Source organism: Mchenga conophoros, linkage group LG3, assembly GCF_057382185.1.
Source record: "Mchenga conophoros isolate Kocher_MC1m ecotype Shallow Benthic linkage group LG3, M_conophoros_male_GT1.1, whole genome shotgun sequence".
Classification (NCBI taxonomy): domain Eukaryota; kingdom Metazoa; phylum Chordata; class Actinopteri; order Cichliformes; family Cichlidae; genus Mchenga; species Mchenga conophoros.
The window spans coordinates 13,024,920-13,041,688 of record NC_140528.1 but is presented as its reverse complement, the minus strand read 5'-3'; the positions used below and the strand labels follow the sequence as shown (position 1 = coordinate 13,041,688).

Here is a 16,769-nt window from a genome sequence, read left to right as displayed (position 1 = left end):
TCCATCTTCTGCTCAATTAACAACGCCTGCAACCTTTTGAGCCTTGGTCCTGCTACAGTCACAAATATAACATCATCACTCTTTATTTGATCCACTACACTGCTGTCATTTCTCTGTTATGGCCCCACAAGGTCACTGAATTCTGTCATTCTTCTCCAATCCATGGTTTTCAGTCACTGGTGGGCAACATTACTCTACCACGACTGCAAACAGTGGACAGTTGGTAGGTAGTCCTGCAGGACGCCTGTCTCGAGCCAAGGCTACTTGGAACATCTCTCCATGGAGGAACAATGAAGACATGAAGAGAAACTATAAATCTTTGGGACTTGTGCTCCAACAGCTTTGTTTAAAGGCCTGAAAGTGGCGACGTCTCTCCCAGAGCTCCAGCTCAGTGACATCTATGTGTGCCTTGTATGCTTCAGCTGACGCTGCTGCCAGGATGAAAGCTGTCAAACCGAGCACAGCTACATGTTCCACCTGGATGGGTAAATAATGTGTTTGAGGTGAGAACAATCAGGAAAGCTCGCCAGCGGCTTTACTTCCTGAGGAGGCTGAGGAAGTTTGGCATGAACGCCAACATCACCTCAAATTTCTACAGGTGTGCAGTCGAGAGCTTGCTGACGAGCTGCATCACAGTTTGGTACGAAGCTGCTCTGCCAGCAGCCGTAAATCACTACAGAGGGTGAAGGCAGCAGAGCACATCACTGGCACGAGGCTTCCTGCCATTCAGGACATTTATCTCCAGCGGTGCCTCCATAAAGCACACAGCATCATCAAGGACCACAGCCACCCAGCACATCAGCTGTTCTCCTTGTTACCATCGTTACAGGAGTCTGTCTGCTCGGACTACAAGACTCAAAAACTGTTTCTACCACCAAGCCATACGACACCTCAACCACAACACTTAAACACACACAACACAGCACTCAGAAGCTACCTGCAGCTTCACAAGTACTCTGTTTAATCTGCACTGGTCACTCCACTTTATTGTCATTGATATTTATATTTAAAAGTGCAATACTGAAATTTTCTGCTGCTCATTCCTGTGCAATGTCCCATCTGCCCTCCCGTCATATTTCTCTTCAAGATTTTCTTATTTAATCACTAGTGTACATATATTTATAGATACAAATATATTTAGTCATCTTTTCTCTTTTACCATGTCTCTCTAATATTTGCTCCTTACTATTTTTCTATTTTCTTTATTATTTTCTTTTATTATATTTTCTCCTACTGTATCAAGCTGCCGAGTGACTGCTGCTCGTCAAACACATTTCATTGCAATGTTGACCCTGTGCTAACTTGCATATGACAAATAAAACTGAAAACTGAAAAGAAGAAACTGGTCGTTGTTAAAGGAAAGGTAATCTCCACATAAGCAGCTTAGATGACCTTCCACGTGTAAATCTTACAATGTGTTGACTTGGACATGAACAGTGTAGGACCAGAAAAGTCCCAGCAGTGTTAATTTGTCACATTAATGTAAAATGAAGTATTTTTCTGATGTTGGGTTAATCGTTCCTACAGTTTAAATGAGCCGTCACTGATGTTCACATGTGGCAGCCATACTCTACGGCTTCTGTAAATAAACACTGATTACTGAATCCAGTTTTGGCTACATTAAACTCAAAGACGTTCAAAGGATGGCTGGAAAGCTACAGACTGCAGTACTGTTTGGCACCAGTAGCAAAGTATGTCTGTTGTGGAGTTGTAGACATGTAACTTGAACATGTTTCTAACTTTTTACTAGCATTTTGTTTACTATGTTTCAGATCTATGGCACTAAATGGGGGACTGACCACGTTTTTGACCTTGACTGGACTTACTGGGTCCAGTAAAGATATCATAGCCAAAGGTGGCTCTGCTTCCAGTTCTGGCTTATAGGAAGATCTCTGAAGGTTGGGTGTAATCCTCTCCTGACTTTGGATCACTCTCTTAGATCTAAACCTCCAGCTCTGGACTCGCCATCCTCAAAGACTGCTCCATAAGAACACAGGCATGTGTGAACAGCCCACTCCTCCTTTGGTCAATGGCACACACTTTTAGACGATGTGTATTCAGCATCTGGCAAGAGTGGAATCAACTGGGGCTCTTTCTAAATTGGCGTCACCATTGATTGTGGTGGTGGCAGCAGCTCATTCTGCTGGCTCTGTGTAACAGGGTCATAAATCACATTGTTATAATGTGTTCTAAACCCCCAAACTGCTCCTTTTATACCTGACTTTTAGGACCTCCAAGCCTGTAGTTGTGTTCATTATCAGTTAGAGCCCCTCCTCGTTCTTTTCTTCTTCTTCGGTGCAATCCTATAAATACAGTGTACCCCTTTTGCCTCTCCCCTTTTCTACAATCCCCCTGTGGGAGAGGTGGGTGTCATTTCTTTCCAACACTTTAAAACACACATATAATGCATATTTAGCCACCTGGATGTTTCTGGTTGCAATTTTAGTTCGATTATTGTCATTATTAAGCCTGTTTTTGTTAGATGTTATAAGTGTGTCGTATGTGTGTATCATAAATGTGTTTTAGGCGCCATAAATGCTAGCATGAATATATACTCCTTGCTAGCTTGGGAGCTGTGGTGGGTTGAACTAACCCTCTTCCCCACTGTTTGTATTTGGTCGTAGGAGCTGGAGTGGGCAAATTATTTACTGGGAGGTCTTTCTTTCTTTTACCTTTTTTATCAGACACAACGCAGAATCACACCGGTTACATCTGCAGCTCATCCATCACCTGTTCTTCCCATCACTTAATGTTTTTGCTGCAAGACGTTGGAGTGAGTGCCATCTATTTTGCTGTTGTTTGGAGGCATTTTAGTTCAGTGAGAGACAGGAGGTCACGCAACAAACTGCTCAAACGAGTGGAAGCCGCTGCCCTCTGCTCGTCAGCTGGGAAACCTGGATCTCCCTTGTTGTGTTAACAGCCCTCTCTGCATTGAATCATACCTGTTATTAACCTCTGTCTCTCTTCCACAGCATGTCTTTATCCTGTTTTTCTTCTCTCACCCCAACCAATCACAGCAGATGGCCCCGCCCCTCCCTGAGCCTGGTTCTGTCGGAGGTTTCTTCCTGTTAAAAGGGAGTTTTTCCTTCCCACTGTCGCCAAAGTGCTGCTCATAGGGGGTCATATGATTGTTGGGTTTTTCTCTGTATCTATGAAGCGCCTTGAGGCGACTTTTGTTGTGATTTGGCGCTATATAAATAAAATTGAATTGTCAGGGTCAAAGTTCAGAGGTAAGTTTGTTTAGCAAATGAATGACAATAAATCATACATGTTTGCTGATTCACAGATTGACAGCCCGGAGGAACAGGGCTGTGTCGTTCCTGTGATGTGATTCAGCTTTATTTTAGTATTCATTTATTTTATTAGCTTTATTTCAGCCACTCAAACAAAACAACATTATATTAAAACAGAGTGCAGGTCTCATCCAACCATAGTTAAATATGTGCCAAATATGTGTGGCAACTTTTTGTTGCAGCAATGATCTCAAAACACGGGGGGGGGCTAAGATGAATGTCTGCTGTGAGGACAGGGGGTGTGCATGTGCTCAAGTCACGTGACACGTCATTTACGCAACATTTGGTCGATTTAAAAGTTACAGTGAGATAAAATCATGTTATGGATTGCACTCAGTATATTGTGCCGACATGGTGAGATTGTGTCTGTCGAGCCGAGGAGAGCGTCGCAGTGCCAAAAGCTGTAAAATGAACTATCAGGCTGGAGTGTGCTGCCACAGCACAGAGCAGTCACAGAGTCCTGCAGGCAGAAGAGGAGTGATCGTGTTAGCCACCTTACAAAACAAAAAGACATGAAGTGAAAAGCAGAGCGCAGAGTGAGGCAGAAGAAGACAGACTGGGCCAAGTCCTGCATGTGCGAGAGCGAGCGAGACCCAGGACAACGTCATCCGCCTCGCCTGGACTAGTCCGCCGGCCGGAGGAGGGACAGTGGCTGCACTGTGCAGCCGAAGACTCACTTTGATCGCGCAGGAAACGAGCGACGCAACCGGTCCACCGTCCGTGCAAACTGCGCCAGGCAGCGTATTGCACGCTGGAGGACACCGAGGAAAGTCACAGTAGGAGCGGCGCTTAGTGAGAGGTGATGTCGGGGGGACATGGCTTCTTCTCCGGTCACCCCAGCATCGCTTGAAGGAGAAACACCTTCACCCACCGGGAACGAGGAGCCCGCGACCACCCGACAGGTACGACACGCCTCCGAGACCCTCTGCGCGCCCGGTAACGTTGTAACGTTTTACCGAAGTTCATTCGCAAACACACCAGTTTAAGATGGACCCGAGAATCAGCACACGGGAGCACTGGTGTCTGACTCAGCAGAAACGGCGCGACGTGCGTGTAATGCTTCGTATTTGATAACGATGGAATAATTCTTTAAAATAAGCACACAGATAAACACTGGTGGGTGGAAAAGCTCGTGTTTTGGTGAAATGAGTCCCGCCTAGTCCGGTCTACACCTCATTCAGCAAACATCTGAGTCACCCTGAGACGCCAGTGCGCGTCCTTGTGATGCAAAAAGCCGTAAGTGACACGCTGTTTACACGCAGGAGCAGTTTAACACATGCAGGTTGTGCCAGTAGGCGTTTCCTTCAATGTGACACCAAACGTGTAAATCAGTGCTGGGAGCGGATGTTGGACCTGATCAGTCTTAATCTGACAAACTGTAGTTCCTGCTCTGTTTCTAATTCAGCCCCATGACAGACAACCAGCATGTTCTCCTGTCACGTGTTATTGACACGCACATATTTAGTCCGTGTGTGGGATGTTAAAGGTGAGTTTGTTCAGGGCACGATCAGACTGAGGCCATTTCAACAGGTGCAAGGAAGTGTTAGTGTGGTTACTACGGCAGCACTGATGCCCTGATGAGTGCACATGGCTGGAATGAAAAGTCAATGCTATGTATAGCATGAACTACTTGTTGTCTAAGGCGGTGCAGAGAGTGAGCAGGAAATATCTGAGGTTGGATATTTCAGTACATACAGAGCTGTGCAGAGACATTAGGATCTTAAACTATTGTCTGTATCTGGCAAAGCGAGAATCTGAGCCTTGTGTACAAACTGTCTGGTGTTTGTTCTGGCAGGAATATGAAACTACTGTGCACAGCATGCTTATTAAGATGGCCCAGGACCAGGTCATCTTGCAGGATGGTAGTGTTACATCGAGAAGGTTCCTCTTTAATTGTTGGATTTCTGTGTGAGTTTTCTCCCTGTGCCTCTGTGGCCTCTCCCCACAGTATCTGTGTTTGTGTTTAAAGTGTTTAAAGTACAGCACTAGATGATCGTATGGGTGAATGTGACTTGTTGTAAAGCACTTTGAGTTGTTGTCTATATAAAGTCTAAATGGAAATCCACTTATGTGCAGAGGACCAGAAGATCCAGCGCATCGAAATAAAAAGTTCTTTGCTTAAACAATGAATTGTGCGATAAAATATTAATTTACAAATTCATTTTTAAGTTATTTTATTTATTCAATACAAAAGTAATTTATTATCTAGTAATTTAATTTAAAATAAAAAAATTTATAAATCAGTATTTGAAAATAAATAATTATTCCATTAATAAATACTTCAAATCAGAAAAAAAAGAAATAAAATCTCAATAAAAACCTCACATCAAAAATCCTTTTCCTGTGTCGTCTCATGTCCAACATCTGTGTAGGCAGAGTGTAAACACAGAGGCTGAATGGCCTTTGGTATAGGTGCAAAGCTAAGACTGTCTAACCAATGACAGAGCTCCTTACCTCGCACCGGCTAATTTGCATTGCTCCGGGATTTTGGAAATTTATCCATTTATTCATTATGATGTGGTTCAGCATCATAATGCTGAACCACAGAAACACACACACACATATATATGTATATATATATATTAGGGGTGCAACGATATTCGTATCGATATTGAACCGTTCGATACAGTGCTTTCGGTTCAGTACACATATGTATCGAACAATACAAAATTTTTAATTTATTTTATCAACTTTCCTTCTGCAGATGCTGTCTGTGTTGAGCGCTCAGTGGATCTGTGTTCGACTACTCCGCCTAGGCTGCACTGTCGAGCACAGATCCACTGAGCGCAGGGCAAGCTAGCAGACAGAAGCTAAGCTCGTTGCAACATGGCAAACTGAACCTCCCCCACTAGTGATGGCCAAATGAAGCTTTCCGAAGCACTGAAGCTTGTATTGAAAAACGGTTCATTACTCGAAGCTTTTCAACACAGTCCTCTCCGGTGACATCTGGTGGTGAAAACTTTGAAGAGCAGCTTGAATCTGCAAAATAAAACGGACTGCTCAATTATCACTGCTCACTCAAGAGTGGAGTTCTCTCTGATATTGGGCCACCGTTCCGTTGCTTTGAACATGTAATTGGTTTTGTTTTCTCGATTGGGGGGCTGAAAAAAATGTAATGCGTATCTGCGTAATACATTTTGATCAATAAACTTTCCCTATTTAAACATGCACTATGGTGTGGCCTTTCTTTGCTCATAACTCCTTGATGTTGGTAAATACAATAAGTGAGCAATATATATAATATACATATGATAACACACAGCACATTATGGAGTATGCCCCTGCTGTGGAGTCCTGCCTCCATCTACTTGTCATTTAATCACTGGACAGCTGAACAGGTTCATACAAAATATTAGATGAGGCCAATTGTCCTATACATATTTTTGACCTAGGGGTGGGATTGATTGTGAACTGGAAAGGGAAAATGCTTAGGAAGCTGAGTACGGCTGCATCGTCACTGATTTGTAGAATCATTTTGATTCGATACAGGATCCGATTTGATTGGAATCTGGAAAGTTTTGCCTCAGTCAGAAATATTACAATACTGGTCATGTATCAGTATATATCCATAATTTCGTATCTATTAAAAGAAAGCTGACACATGTGAGACTTAATTAGAGATGTAAACAGAGAGTTATGAAACCTGCAGCTGCAGAAGCCAGCGAAGAAAAAAGAGGCAAACACAGCGCGGACCCGACGACACATCAAAATCTGACTCTGACGCGTCGGGTCCGCGCTCTGTGTTCACGTTTGTATGCAGAATCCGTAAACCTGCTCCCAGTTACTGTTTTAGCTGTATGGTGTTTGACGACATGTTGTGAGGTTTAACCTGAGATGCTGGCGTTTCAGGCATAATAACGTTAATTTACAAATCGACACGGGATTTTAATGAATCAATATCACTTTATTCAATTTAGCATGGATTGTAATCAGAAAGGCGATAATCAAAACCCACCCCTAATCAAGAACTTGCAAAGTAAAAACATGATCTATGTCAGGTAGCCCTTTTGTTATTTACATTTAAAAAGAGGATTAGTGTTACTGTGCGCTGGCTGAGTCTGTTTCTTTTCTTAGAAATAGTTTCTCCTGCCCTGAAGAAAATCCACTTGCATGGAACAGAAGAGGCTGTGGAGTGCAGGAACTACACTGCAAGCTGGTAGATATGCAGGTATTCCTGGGTCCTGCAGACTATCACCTAACAACAATAAACAAAATGATTTTCTAAACTGTGTAGCAATGTCATGTACGTATAGTGTCAAATACATTTTTGTAGTCTTCATTAGCTTTAATTCACATGGAAGTGTTCCTGAAGTCATATGCTGTAATGATATTTACATTATGAAAACATGATTTTGGACATTTCAGGTTTTTCACTTCAGCAGATAAAATGAATTGAGCAAAATCAACTCAAAATATTCCCACACGCCAGAACGTCCTCTCTTCCTCGCTGGCTCCATATCTGTCAGTGGAATGATCACCTCTTCGCTCTCTGTCACCATCAACACACTCCACGAATCCCGTGGATGATTCACTTCCTTATATCCGTTTGAATCAGGTACCAAAGCAGTTACGTGCGTAATGAAGCTTCGGACGTCACTGGTCACGTGACTTTTGCCAAACGAAGCAAGCCTCGACACAGTGCTTCTGAACCAGTGTGTTGTTTTTTTCGACACACGCTCCGGAGCATCAGCTTCAAGCGGGCCATCACTATCCCCCACCCTCATTCAGATCTGGCCTTTGGAACTATTTTGGTCTTCATGTGACGTATGACCCTGAAGGTAAGCGCGTCATGGACTAAAGTAAAACAGTATGTTGGATGTGCCATGCAATGCTCAATTACATGGGTGGGAACTAGTGTGTTAGCGCAGTTAGCTCGTTAACGTGTTGGCCGTCCAGCCCCACGCACGGGGCGATCCGCGGTAGCTCGTTAACGGAGATTTGCCGTGTTGTGGCGTTAAGGTCATTTCAGATTAACGCTGACAGCACTAGTGGGAACACAACGAATATGACTGCACATTTACTCCGACATCATCCTGGTGCAAAGACAAGTGGAAGCAGACAAAACAACAAGCAGCATGCTACAAACTTTACCCGAGTCATTTAGACAGCTGTTAGCACAGGATTCTCCTTATGGGGACCTGATATGTTTAATATGCTGCTGAGAATATAGCCCAGAAGAAGCGTATAGTAGAGCTTTTATTTTGAAAGAGACATTTCTCTGTAATAAACTCTCTTTTCCAAAGATGGGTGATTTCTCCATCAGATAGATTTTTTTATTATTATTTTGTTGTTTCAGCAACATTAAATTTAAAAACTGTACGTTTGAGTTAAAATATATATTTATAATTTTAATAAATGACAAATTAAAAAGGCATGAACATTTTTTTTGTATCGAAAAAATATCGAACCGTGACACCAAAGTATCGAACCGAACCGAACCGTGAATTTTGTTTGTCGTTGCACCCCTAATATATGTGTGTGTGTGTATTTATACATCAATCCATTTTCTTGCTTATGGAGTTCAGGGCCTGGGACCTACTCCATGTCAGCTTTCAGTGTTTATGAACATGAACATTATGAACTCATGACTCCCTTGGGAAGCCTATGGTTTTTCATAGGCAGGGGATATTTGTTTTATCACAGTTCATTACCAAACAGAGCAGGGTTCTAATTGATTTGTGGCTTTTAGGATATTATGTACAGGTGTGTAAAAGTGGAGTGAATATAATTACAAACAGCAATGCTAGTGGAGTGATGACAGACAGGGCGGTTGGGGGGTGGTGAACAGTTTGCCAACAGTTCTGCCCCTGTAGAGAAGGACATCTGCCATTTCTTTTTCCTTTTAGTCAAACAATTCAGGTAGTGATGAAAGAAAATCAGACTGTGGCAGTGCTTGCAGCAGGTAACGGAGTGATAATGCAGAGTTTTTACTAGAGATGGACCGATCCGATATTACGTATCGGTATCGGTCCGATACTGACCTAAATTACTGGATCGGATATCGGAGAAAAATAAAAAATGTAATCCGATCCATTAAATATCACGAAAGCACCTCACAAAACTTGCAACACGCCGTAACTCACCTCAGAACGTTAGCACGTCGGAGCAGTATGCATCACGTGATAGAGCGGCTGTGGCATGCGGGACCTGTCGGTGGTCTGGATAGCATGTGGAGCTTCGCTAGCAACCCGGCATTTCATCTCCGACAAAGTTATCCCCGAGAGAAGTAAAGCAAGTGTGTAAGTCCATCTCTGAATGTTTGTAAAGCATTCCTGCGTTAAGCTTAACAAGCGACTGCCTCTCGCTCTCCGGCTGCTACTTCAATCATGAAACTGATCAGCTGATCGTCTCTCTTGTTTGTTTTTGGCCCACTTTGCACCAGAAAGAGGAAACCAGCGGCTGAACAACAGCAGCACGTTTAAACTTGATAAGCTGTTGTTACAATTTATTTAATATTACTTTCTACACCAGGATCTTTTTCTACGTAGCTGACGGCTGGTAACTGTGCAGGGGCGGATCTAGCAAAGTTTAGCCAGGGGGGCCGATAGGGCATGAACAGGGAAAAGGGGGCACAAAGACAGACTTTTCTTTCTTATTCTCATTTAAATGTCTAGCTTTTAATAAATAATTATCTGACACACAAAGTTTTAATTTGATGTAAAATGAATAGAAGTCAATTACTGTACATAGTGACTATTAAGTCTAATATATATACCCTAGTAAGCTATAGTACTTTTTCCTTTGGGAAGGTACCATCTGTGCAGTCTGCAATTTTGTTGAAGAAAGATGTTGAATCTATTTAATATTTCTTGAAAAATAATTGATTTCTGTGCATTTTTTTTCACACTGCATCAAATTAAGGTTGATTACGTCGATTAAACATCATGAGGTGGAGCGTGAGGGGTGGTTCCCTATTTTTTATTTATTTATTTTTGTTGTTGCTGGGAGTTGGAACCCTATTAGTTAGGTTGCTTAATATTTACGCTAAGTACTCTTTAAAATACCAGAATAGGGAGGATGGTGTAGGTTTAAGTTTATTAGATTGATCAGTATTGCTGAACTATGAAATATTTTTTTTTGTATACAGGTATAACAGAATAGCTTTAGTGTAGTTGTTGTTTTAAACTTGAGTATGAACTTATACAAAATGCAGCAAGATATTTAAAAAACAGTTTTGTTGATTAAAAAACACTATATCGGATTCATATCGGTATCGGCAGATATCCAAATTTATGATATTGGTATCGGTATCGGACATAAAAAAGTGGTATCGTGCCATCTCTAGTTTTTACTGCAGTGGACAGTCCCTAGTGTGACCATCGCTGGAACCAACCAGCTGATTTACACCATGGCAGCAGTCACCAGTGAAGTTCTTGGCTGCAACATGAACAATCTCAAGTAGCAATGCTACTAAACTTGCTGGAGAACTTTTAGTTCAGGCCACTTGATGAGTTTCACACAGTACTGCATATTATTTTATTAGGTTGGCACAAATGTAGGATTGTGTTTGTGATATCACGATGTGTCTGTTTCCTTTTCATATTACACTAAAGGGATCATCGCCTACAAGCCTCCGTAAACGAACAGCATGTCTATAAAAGCCCATTCATCATCCGGCCCTCCTGCTCAAACACAACCATGTAGCGCTCATCCCTCCACCCGTCTCATTCAGCATCCACATACATGTTGCAGGGAACGGGAAATAGAGTAGAGCAGCAAAGCTTGATTTTCTTTAGGATTGGTTAAACTAAAAGACGTTGACAAGGAATTTTAAGGGTTTTAGGAAGCATAAAACCGAAATCAGTTGTATTGGATACGAGTATAAATGAGTGCTTAGGCTCATGCAAGAAAAAACATCTTAGACAGGATATGACAAAACGTACTGTGATACAATTCTTCATTACTACAGCTCATTGAGTGCTTTTGTAAAAAGTCAAATCTGTGCTCCATTAAACCCTGTAGAAGTTGTTTCGAATGCTGACAGTGGACAAACAAAGTTGTCATTTAGCTTAAACATTAACAGTAGAAAAGGCCCGATAGGAATCTAACATCCTTGGAATCAAGCTGTGGGAGTGAGTTTTGAAACCTTTCTGTAGGACTGCTTTAAACTTGCCTTCTTGGTGATGTGTTGTCTGATGTCTTGTTTGACTTGAGCAGATTCTTTACGTGCTTTAAGTTTCTAACACATTTGCTTTAACCAGTAATTGAAACTGCTGAGTAGGAAGTACTAAAGTGGGTGTTGAGCATGTTGGGTGTGTCCTTATTACCTGTTTCGATGTTTTCTTTTAATTGAAAGCGTTTCATGAATATGAAATGCTTCTGCGTAATGTTAAACGTTATAAAATATTCTTATGATTTAAACTCTGTATTCATGGCTTATTCTTTCCTGGCCTTTCCTGTAAGCACTTTTATGCTCGGTGGTAAAATATCACAGAACTAGCAGTTTGGCGAGTGTCATACCGCCTGGATTAGTGGCTCAGCTGGTAATTCAGAGATTTATGTAGCTTAGTTTGCTGTGTCATGCTGATTTGGGGAGACTGGACACAGACCTGAGTCATTCTCTTCTGGGTGATCACAGTGGTTACTCTCCTCCCTTCCTCATCTCACCCTGCAAAGAAATCTGCCTTGACCTCTTCCTCTGTGTTAGTTTGCTGTCCTTTCATTAGCTAGCATTAGGTCTCTGTCTCATTCTCCTCTCCTCCATGAATTTATCCCCACTGATCCCATTACATGCTTGTCCTGCAGACACACCAGCAGATGACAAACCATCCATTATCTTGGACGGAGGTACACGTAGCGATGAATTAGGCAGCAATAAAGCTTTTATTCAGCTGCAGTTATTTGTCTTTCACAGAGATACGTTGGGTTGAACACTGTTGCACTGCTGTAATAGAAACATGTACACACTAGTGATGGGTCGGTCGCGAACGAAATGGCTCTTAGAGCCGGATCTCTGACATGAACGACGCGAGTCGGCTCCTAATCCCGAGCCGTGGGGTTTTTTTTTTCTCTTTCTCTCACCCTCTCTCTCACCCTCTCTCTCTCTCTCTCGCACTTTTTCCCGCTTCACTCTGCACGCGAGCCTTGTGCTTTACGCTGGGCAGAGGGGGGAGGGGCGGTAGTTACACTCAGTAGCACAGGAACAGAGCGGGAGAGAGAGAGAGCAGGGACAACAACTCACATTAGAAAGGTATGGTAATCATCCACAACTATTTTCAGTTGCAGATGATAAAGGACTCAGAAAGTTTATTCATGCAGGTCCATATGACAGAGAATATGCATGTTCTTTTAGTTTTCATATTATAATTTATATTTAATTGTGTTGTGGTTTGCAGTGTTTTGTGTTGTTTTCACTTTAAATTTGTAAAAGGAAAAAGCTGAAAATTTAAATAGTTAAAAGTTGAAATGTGAATAGTTGATTTTTGTATTATATGATTTATTTATTACATTTTATGTGGAGTGAATAAATAAAAGAATATTTACGGTGGCCCCTACAGACAAAGCACGTACAAACTCCAAAACATGTAAAAACTCAGAAGCACATAAAAACTCAAAACACGTACAAAACACAACAGAAGTGCTCCAGGATGCTGGGCGCAGTGTTGAGCTTTTGTTACCTCGTGGCTACACAAGCCAGCAAGTACCAACGACCGGATTTGGTGTGTGGTAATAACAGGTAAATGAACTTTTTTTTTTTAATTATTTGAATATATATGAGTGCCTGTGTATAAATACACAAACAATACACACATGCTTTCATGCTTTCAATTGTGTAATTTAGGTGATCTAGTAGCTCTGCTTTGGAAGTTCAGTTCATGCTAGAAATGTGTTTTGGAGTTTGTACGTGTTTTGTCTCTAGGGGCCACCGCATATATTTATATATAAACATATATAAATAAAACCACTTTTTTTTTTACATTAGTAATTCCTTTTGTGCATAATTTTATATTATTGTTAATAATAATGTAAATTATTGCAACAAAACAACCTGAAGAGCCGGTTCTCTAACAAGAGCCAGAAATCCCATCACTAGTACACACTGACTATAACATCAAATGTGAAGTCGTGCAGGCCGTGGTCATTTTTTAACATGTCTCTTCCAGATTGGACATGACCTCACATTTATCAAACATACTTTTTAAAATCAAACAGTTAGAAATGACATTCATTACTTCATTATGTAACATGTCCCTGTGATCTAAACAGCCCTCACAGCACATTTGTTTCCAAAGCAAAGTAAATTGAAATAATTGTGCCAATAAATTAGATTTGAAAGCTCTTATTCTAATTTTCTGTTTTGATGATATTTGGGATATGCTGTTTATGTAGAACAGCTAAATCTAGTTCTTTATATTCCCATATAAATGATAAACACATATTATTTACAAAACACTGCCCGGTGGACGCCAAAGGACGGCCTGTTTTGATTACGCTGGGATCTTTTTGGACTGCACATTTTTGGTCTACGATCAAAGCTGCCACACCACGCTGGATTAATCTCCCAGTAGCTGAGTTTATGAAGTCATAAGAAAGGAATGTCCCACACGTTCCTGCTGTTACACCATATTTGGACTGGGACACCTTTGCTAACCTCTGTTGCTCAATGACACACTGATTTGAATCTGAAGGTGCTGGCGACATATTTGCAGCAGTGTGGGTTCACAGAGGCTGTTTGGACTCTGAGCATGTGACACACCAGTAGCGTGCCACACTGGGCCTCTCGGGGTGGCGTACAGTGTCACTGTGTGTGTCTATTTAAGCCCAGTTCTTTTTCCTTGTACATGCTGCCTTTGGGAGTAATACTTAAAAAATATAACATTTCCTTTCACTGCTACGCCGACGACATAAAAATTTATTTCCCTTTGACATCAGATGTCTCTACGTCTCTGGAACCCCTGTTTGACTGTCTAAATGAGGTCCAAACGTGGTCACGTCTCTCACACTGAACGAGGATAAGACAGAAGTTATAGTTTTTGATAGTCACACCCCGCTGGAACAACTTACTGATGCCTTAGGGCCCCTTGGTAGCCATCTCTCACTCACTGTTAGAAACCTTGGTGTTTTCCTGGACAGCTCAAGAAATCGACCTCCTCTGTGGTAAAAAACTGTTTCTACCAGCTGCGTCAGATATCTAAAGCAAAGCCATACCTCCCTTTGAAGGACCTTAAAAAACTCATTCATGGTCTTATCACTTCCAGATTAGACTACTGTGATTCTCTCTACTCGGGCCTCCCACCTTCCTCTATTCACCAGCTCCAGTTAGTTTGAAATGCAGCTGCGCGTCTCTTAACTGGAACTAGAAATTATGCCCACATCACACCAGTTTTAGCCAACCTACGTTGGCTCCCTGTTGATTATCGTACCAATATTCAAAATTCTTTTGCTTACCTTTAAAATTTTGAACAATTTAGCTCCCAGCTATCTATGCGAGCGCCTCCATTTGTGCATCCCTAATAAGGCACTTAGATCTTCCAATCAAATGCTCCTGACGCAACCAGTGTTGGTCAAGTTACTTGAAAAAAGTAATCAGTAACTAATTACTGATTACTCCCCCCAAAAAGTAATCCCGTTACTTTACTGATTACTTATTTTCATAAGTAATTAATTACTTAGTTACTTAGTTACTTAGTTACTTTTTAAAAACACGATTTACAACCTGAAGAGGTGATAAAGTGATAGATCTTTCAGCCCAATTCTACTTTTTCTACATAATCCATCATACAAAATGTAATCAAATGGAAAAGTCTCTTTTTAAAACTTGTTTTATTAGTTTTAATCTTTTAACTTTATGCATCAAGCAAAACATTTAATTATATGCAACATTCTCTGACTTGAATAAATTAGTTTAACATTTAAACCTATTTTCTACACATTCCAGCACATAAAATAAAATATTTTTTGTGTTTTCACTCACTCTTTCAAACAGATGCAAGTAAAACACAGCAGAAAATAAATAAAGTCAAAGACTCAGCGGTCCTTTTGCTCTATTTTCACCTGTAAAGCAGGAGCAGGGTAGGCGGAGGGTTACCCTGGTGTAGGTGTGCTGCGGTCAGTTGAAGAATCCGCGCGAGTGTCTCTGTGAGTTTCCCATCACGTCGTAGCTACTCGGTGCTTGCTCGGAAGTTTAGGGGTTTTTTTCGCTGTAAAAATAAGTTTTCTTCCCACGCACGATGGACGCTAATGTTTTTGTCACTTTTTATGGAATCAAACTCAAAGTAAGGTCAGTACTTCCACACTTTAAACGCTGCACGCTCATACTCTCTCCCGCACTCGATATATTATCCATTGTTGATCTGCACACAGCTGCTGTCACCAACGTTGCACTTGCTTACGTCACTGTCATGAGACATTCTCGCAAAAAAAATCACGGTTTTAGTAACGCAGTAACGCAGCGTTCCTACGGGAAAGTAACGGTAATCTAATTACCGATTTTGCAATAGTAATCCCTTACTTTACTCGTTACTTGAAAAAAGTAATCAGATTACAGTAACGCGTTACTTGTAACGCGTTACTGCCCATCTCTGGACGCAACCGAGGTCTCGTCTGAAGTCCAGAGGGGATCGGGCCTTTACTGTCGTACCTCCCAGACTCTGGAGTACCCTCCCTCTTTATATTCGTCTCTCCGAGTCCATGCAGTCTTTTAAATTGCGTCTTAAAACTTATTATTTTAGTCTGGCTTTTGATCCAAACTACTATGTTATTTCTATTTTATTTATTTATTTATTTTGATAACACTTCTGAAGCGTCAGAGCTGTCCTTGCCTGTGATAGAGCTGACCTGCCATAGGACACTGGGAAGAGTGTAAATCCAGGCTGAATTCCTTGTGTTGGACAGTATTTGTGTGCAGCAGCAGCAGAGCGCACAAATCAAACTGTATGTTTTGGTAAGCCTGGCCTTCTTGTACTGGATGTCAGTGAGCCAGTAGCTGGTGAGTTTATCACATTAACATTTTTACTAGCTGGGACCACATCCTCAGTTACAATGAACGATGATGGATGAGGGAGCGTGTACTGGTGCTGCAGTGTGGGGAAGGCCTCAAAGAGGACCGGCAGCGGCTCCAGGTGGGCATGAAAATGAGAACAGAGGGTATTGGTGAAGGGGGCATATATAAACTGAGGCGGCGAGAATGAGGTGTGGTCCCACTCCTGAAATTCAGATAATATCTCCACTCCGCAAGATGGCGCCAGCAGTATGCACGGCGACACGTCCGCTAACCCTGCTAACTTTGCTTTGGCTTTGGCTAGCCTTATCCTTCTCCTTTCTATCCCAAAATGCTCTCGCTCTGCGTGTGTATAATCGCCAGTTACTCCTTGAAATCAAAGCTTCATATGACCTCGCTCTTAAACAATCGGTGGTAGGAAATGCTTATGGGCCTCCTCCACCACTCCTAGAGCCCTGTATCCCGGCCTACCTGTGTCAACACACCTTCACAACGTCCTGGAAAAAGCGTCCGAGGAAACGAGGAAAGCGGGCTGG

At 41.8% G+C, this 16,769-nt stretch overlaps 1 protein-coding gene across 1 annotated transcript in view; it reads left to right on the top strand.

The window, feature by feature from the left end:
* The first annotated feature begins 3,593 nt into the window (after positions 1-3,593).
* The window catches only part of LOC146577308 (uncharacterized), a 32,903-nt gene continuing 19,727 nt past the window's right edge, over positions 3,594-16,769 (top strand). The window contains exon 1 of the mRNA XM_085253044.1: positions 3,594-4,195. Coding sequence (XP_085109170.1) covers positions 4,109-4,195 — 87 coding nt within the window. The 5' untranslated portion in view covers positions 3,594-4,108. The remainder of the gene's footprint in view (positions 4,196-16,769) is intronic.